General features: G+C 55.7%; 1 protein-coding gene across 6 annotated transcripts in view; it reads left to right on the top strand.

The window, feature by feature from the left end:
- The window catches only part of frmd4a (FERM domain containing 4A), a 74153-nt gene that overhangs the window by 50212 nt on the left and 18941 nt on the right, over nucleotides 1-5000 (top strand). For all 6 annotated transcript variants that reach the window (XM_079743558.1, XM_079743561.1, XM_079743559.1 and 3 more), the window contains 2 exons: nucleotides 1655-1796; nucleotides 3188-3321. In XM_079743558.1, coding sequence (XP_079599684.1) covers nucleotides 1655-1796; nucleotides 3188-3321 — 276 coding nt within the window. The remainder of the gene's footprint in view (nucleotides 1-1654; nucleotides 1797-3187; nucleotides 3322-5000) is intronic.

Below are 5000 nucleotides of genomic sequence, written 5' to 3'. Positions count from 1 at the left end.
AGAGAGCCAGGGAGAACAGAGAGACGGGTAGGGCCCGTAGAACCAGGGAGAGCAGAGAGACGGGTAGGGCCCAGAGAGCCAGGGAGAACAGAGAGACGGGTAGGGCCCGTAGAACCAGGGAGAACAGAGAGACAGGTAGGGCCCGTAGAACCAGGGAGAACAGAGAGACGGGTAGGGCCCAGAGAGCCAGGGAGAACAGAGAGACGGGTAGGGCCTGTAGAACCAGGGAGAACAGAGAGACGGGTCGGACCCAGAGAGCCAGGGAGAACAGAGAGACGGGTAGGGCCCAGAGAGCCAGGGAGAACAGAGAGACGGGTAGGACCCGTAGAACCAGGGAGAACAGAGAGACGGGTAGGGCCCAGAGAGCCAGGGAGAACAGAGAGACGGGTAGGGCCCAGAGAGCCAGGGAGAACAGAGAGACGGGTAGGACCCGTAGAACCAGGGAGAACAGAGAGACGGGTAGGGCCCAGAGAGCCAGGGAGAACAGAGAGACGGGTAGGGCCCGTAGAACCAGGGAGAACAGAGAGACGGGTAGGGCCCAGAGAGCCAGGGAGAACAGAGAGACGGGTAGGGCCCGTAGAACCAGGGAGAACAGAGAGACGGGTAGGGCCCAGAGAGCCAGGGAGAACAGAGAGACGGGTAGGGCCCGTAGAACCAGGGAGAACAGAGAGACGGGTAGGGCCCAGAGAGCCAGGGAGAACAGAGAGACGGGTAGGGCCCGTAGAACCAGGGAGAACAGAGAGACGGGTAGGGCCTAGAGAGCCAGGGAGAACAGAGAGACGGGTCGGGCCCAGAGAACCAGGGAGAACAGAGAGACGGGTAGGGCCCGTAGAACCAGGGAGAACAGAGAGACGGGTAGGGCCCAGAGAGCCAGGGAGAACAGAGAGACGGGTAGGGCCCAGAGAGCCAGGGAGAACAGAGAGCCGGGTAGGGCCCAGAGAGCCAGGGAGAACAGAGAGACGGGTAGGGCCCGTAGAACCAGGGAGAACAGAGAGACGGGTAGGGCCCAGAGAGCCAGGGAGAACAGAGAGACGGGTAGGGCCCAGAGAGCCAAGGAGAACAGAGAGACAGGTAGGGCCCAGAGAGCCAGGGAGAACAGAGAGACGGGTAGGGCCCGTAGAACCAGGGAGAACAGAGAGACGGGTAGGGCCCAGAGAGCCAGGGAGAACAGAGAGACGGGTAGGGCCTGTAGAACCAGGGAGAACAGAGAGACGGTGGCGAGTGTGGTTTATTGTAAACGGAAAAATACAAACAAATTGTACAATTGGTCTGTTGCATTGCAGTGCTTTCAGCTTACTCGCAACACCAGGTTGAAAACTAGATGGGGTTTTAGTCACCATGATCGTAACATGATATATATAGAGTTAAATATTTGAAAATCACAGATCAATAGACAGAATCAATCCATCAAAAGAGAAATTAATGTTGCATGATGCATTTGATTTAAGTGCGGATATTAGTTGTCACAATAATGGTTAGTCATCATGTATATCAATTCATTTCATTATTGATTTTTCCGTGTTATCTTATCTTATATATTGATGTCAATCTGGAAGTGCATTTCGACGTTGCATTTTTGTCTGTATATGTGGTGCCCACAGCATGTTAACTCCTCTCCCCGTGTGTGTGTGTGTGTGTGTGTGTGTGTGTGCAGTCTAAGATCCACGCGGCCCGCAGCCTGAGTGAGATCGCCATCGACCTGACAGAGACCGGGACCCTGAAGACCTCCAAGCTGGCCAACATGGGCAGCAAGGGCAAGATCATCTGTGGAAGCAGTGGCAGCCTGCTCTCCTCAGGTGTGTGTGTGTGTGTGTGTGTGTTTGTGTGTGTGTGTGCGTGTGCGTGAGCGTGTGCGGATTCACTTCTACACATATGATCACCATGTGTGCACATTGTATACATCCCGAGATCTCCTCCACACATGGACTCACACACGCACGCATACACGCACACACAGACACACACTTACTCAGTAGAGAAGGAGAGAGGAGACAGGAAGGAAGGGAAGACAGTGATGAAAGCTGGACTGACCCTAACAGCTGCTTTTGGATCGGATGGATTTTCAGTGGAATGTTTATGGACACAAATATAAGCCCCAGCCAAGTGTGTGTGTGCGTTTGTGTGTGTGTGCGTGTGTGTGTGTGTGTGTGCGTGTGTGTTTTAATGTATAGAAACAAAACTCCCATCCTGGCCAGAGAGGCCCCCAAGCATCTAAATTTAGTGTGTGTGTGTGTGTGTGTGTGTGTGTGTGTGTGTGTGTGTGTGTGTGTGTGCTTGTGTTTGATTACCAGGCTCATGTGAGATAGAAGTTGATCCCATCTATCCATCTCTCGTGACCTTTAGTACAATGCACAAGACTACAGTGTAAAGTAGTGAGCTCAGAATGTGTGTGTGTGTGTGTGTGTGTGTGTGTGTGTGTGTGTGTGTGTGTGTCTGTGTAAGAGAGAGAAGTTGGAGAGAGGGAGAGAGAGAGAGAGAAAGAGAGAGAGAGGGAGAGAGAGAGAGAGAGAGAGAAAGAGGGGGTGGGCGAGGAGAAGGGGAGAAAGGAGAGAGGTATATTCCTGGACAGAGAAACAAGAAGAGCAGAGATGAACAAAGGCCTTCCCTTCCCTGACAGCCATGTTCAATCATTGTCTGGCCTGTTCCTCGGACTGGAGCACTAGGCAGTGCCTAATAGACCACTTCAGGCTTCCTGTTAGACGCACTTGTCAGACATTGGTCTTAACAACATCACAACAACCATTCGGTCGCCACTGGGAGGAGCCTGTTCTAACCTAGAGCTGAATTAGCGCCGTCCATGTGACTGGGTTCTCATGTGACATGTCACACTTTGATGTTGAAATCGTGTCAACACTGTACGGCGAAGAATAATTCAAAACAGTTGGAGATATAGCGCGTGTCTGTGGTGTCTCTAACACTACTCTGAGGTCATATTTATGCGCCTGTTCTTCCTGGAACGCCAATCCTTGGATGGGAATTAGGTCAAGTTTTATAAGGTAGAAAGAAAGAACCATAACATAACTTAACTTAACTTAACGATGCTTTCCAATTACGGTCAAGCAATGCCTTATTCCAATGTCACCAACGTTTATTCCATTAAGCTGGATCTCACCGTGCCCGGAACGGGTCTTCCAAGCTTTTGACATTTGCCAAACGAGTATGTGTTGTCTTGGCGTCCCCCCTCCAGGCTCCCAGGAGTCTGACAGCTCCCAGACGGCTAAGAAGGACATGCTGGCCGCTCTGCGGGCCCGGCAGGACGCACTGGAGGAAACCCTCAAGCTGCGGCTGGAGGAGCTCAAGAACATCTGCATCAGAGAGGCGGTGAGGCTGCCGCGGACGCACACGCCTCCCCAGTCAGATCCTCACACACACACACACACACACACACACACACACACACACACACACACACACACACACACACACCTCCGGTACACGTAGCACGCCCTGGCGTGGCAGGAGCTCTTTAGTTATAGCGGGGTGTCGGGTCACCGCAAGCTGGCTGGTTTTTGAACCCCGGCTCCTTTTGGCCAAGTGGCGACGTGACCCTGAGCGGGAAACAGAACCCTAACAGCTCCCTTGAACGGGGGACACTGCCGTCAGAAAGGGACTCGCTGTCAAGCTTTTTGATTGGCTGCAGGTCAGAAAAGTGGCGAATAAATGCAGTCCATTGACCCCATGGTTATATAACACTTGATGTAACCTCTTTAAAATGGGCTGCATTTCCACAGCACTTTTCTAACCAGTGGCCACCCAAAGCGCTTCACCACATTCACCCATTCACACACCGACGGCGGAGTCAGCCACGCAGGGCGACGGCTGGCTCGTCAGCAGCAGTCAGGGTGAGGTGTCTCGCTCAGGGACACCTCGACACTCAGCTAGAAAGAGCCGGGGATCGAACCAGCAACCTTCAGGTTACCAGCCAACCCGCTCCACCTCCTGAGCCACTGGTACAGCCGCTGGTACAGGCGCTGGTACAGGCGCTGGTACAGGCGCTGGTACAGGCGCCGCTGGTACAGGCGCTGGTACAGGCGCTGGTACAGGCGCTGGTACAGGCGCTGGTACAGGCGCTGGTACAGGCGTGGTACAGGCGCTGGTACAGGCGCTGGTACAGGCGTGGTACAGGCGCTGGTACAGGCGCTGGTACAGGCGTGGTACAGGCGCTGGTACAGGCGCTGGTACAGGCGCTGGTACAGGCGCCGCTGGTACAGGCGCTGGTACAGGCGCTGGTACAGGCGCTGGTACAGGCGTGGTACAGGCGCTGGTACAGGCGCTGGTACAGGCGTGGTACAGGCGCTGGTACAGGCGCTGGTACAGGCGCCGCTGGTACAGGCGCTGGTACAGGCGCTGGTACAGGCGCTGGTACAGGCGCTGGTACAGGCGCTGGTACAGGCGTGGTACAGGCGCTGGTACAGGCGCTGGTACAGGCGCTGGTACAGGCGCTGGTACAGGCGCCGCTGGTACAGGCGCTGGTACAGGCGCTGGTACAGGCGCTGGTACAGGCGCTGGTACAGGCGTGGTACAGGCGCTGGTACAGGCGCTGGTACAGGCGCCGCTGGTACAGGCGCTGGTACAGGCGCTGGTACAGGCGCTGGTACAGGCGTGGTACAGGCGCTGGTACAGGCGCTGGTACAGGCGTGGTACAGGCGCTGGTACAGGCGCTGGTACAGGCGCTGCTACAGGCGCTGCTACAGGCGCTGGTACAGGCGCTGGTACAGGCGCTGGTACAGGCGCTGGTACAGGCGCCGCTGGTACAGGCGCTGGTACAGGCGCTGGTACAGGCGCCGCTGGTACAGGCGCTGGTACAGGCGCTGGTACAGGCGCTGGTACAGGCGCTGGTACAGGCGCTGGTACAGGCGCTGGTACAGGCGCCACTCCTGGATAATGCAACACCAACAGTCAAGCACACACAGCCACACTTCACCGTTTATTCTCTGGAGATAATCTGAGCCATTCCTCTCCTCCTCCTCCTCCCTGGACCTCCTCCTCCTCCCTGCACC

Source organism: Pollachius pollachius, assembly GCF_949987615.1.
Source record: "Pollachius pollachius genome assembly, chromosome: 9".
Taxonomy (NCBI): domain Eukaryota; kingdom Metazoa; phylum Chordata; class Actinopteri; order Gadiformes; family Gadidae; genus Pollachius; species Pollachius pollachius.
Note: the sequence above shows the minus strand (reverse complement) of the source record. Positions and strands in the feature narration are given on the sequence as shown.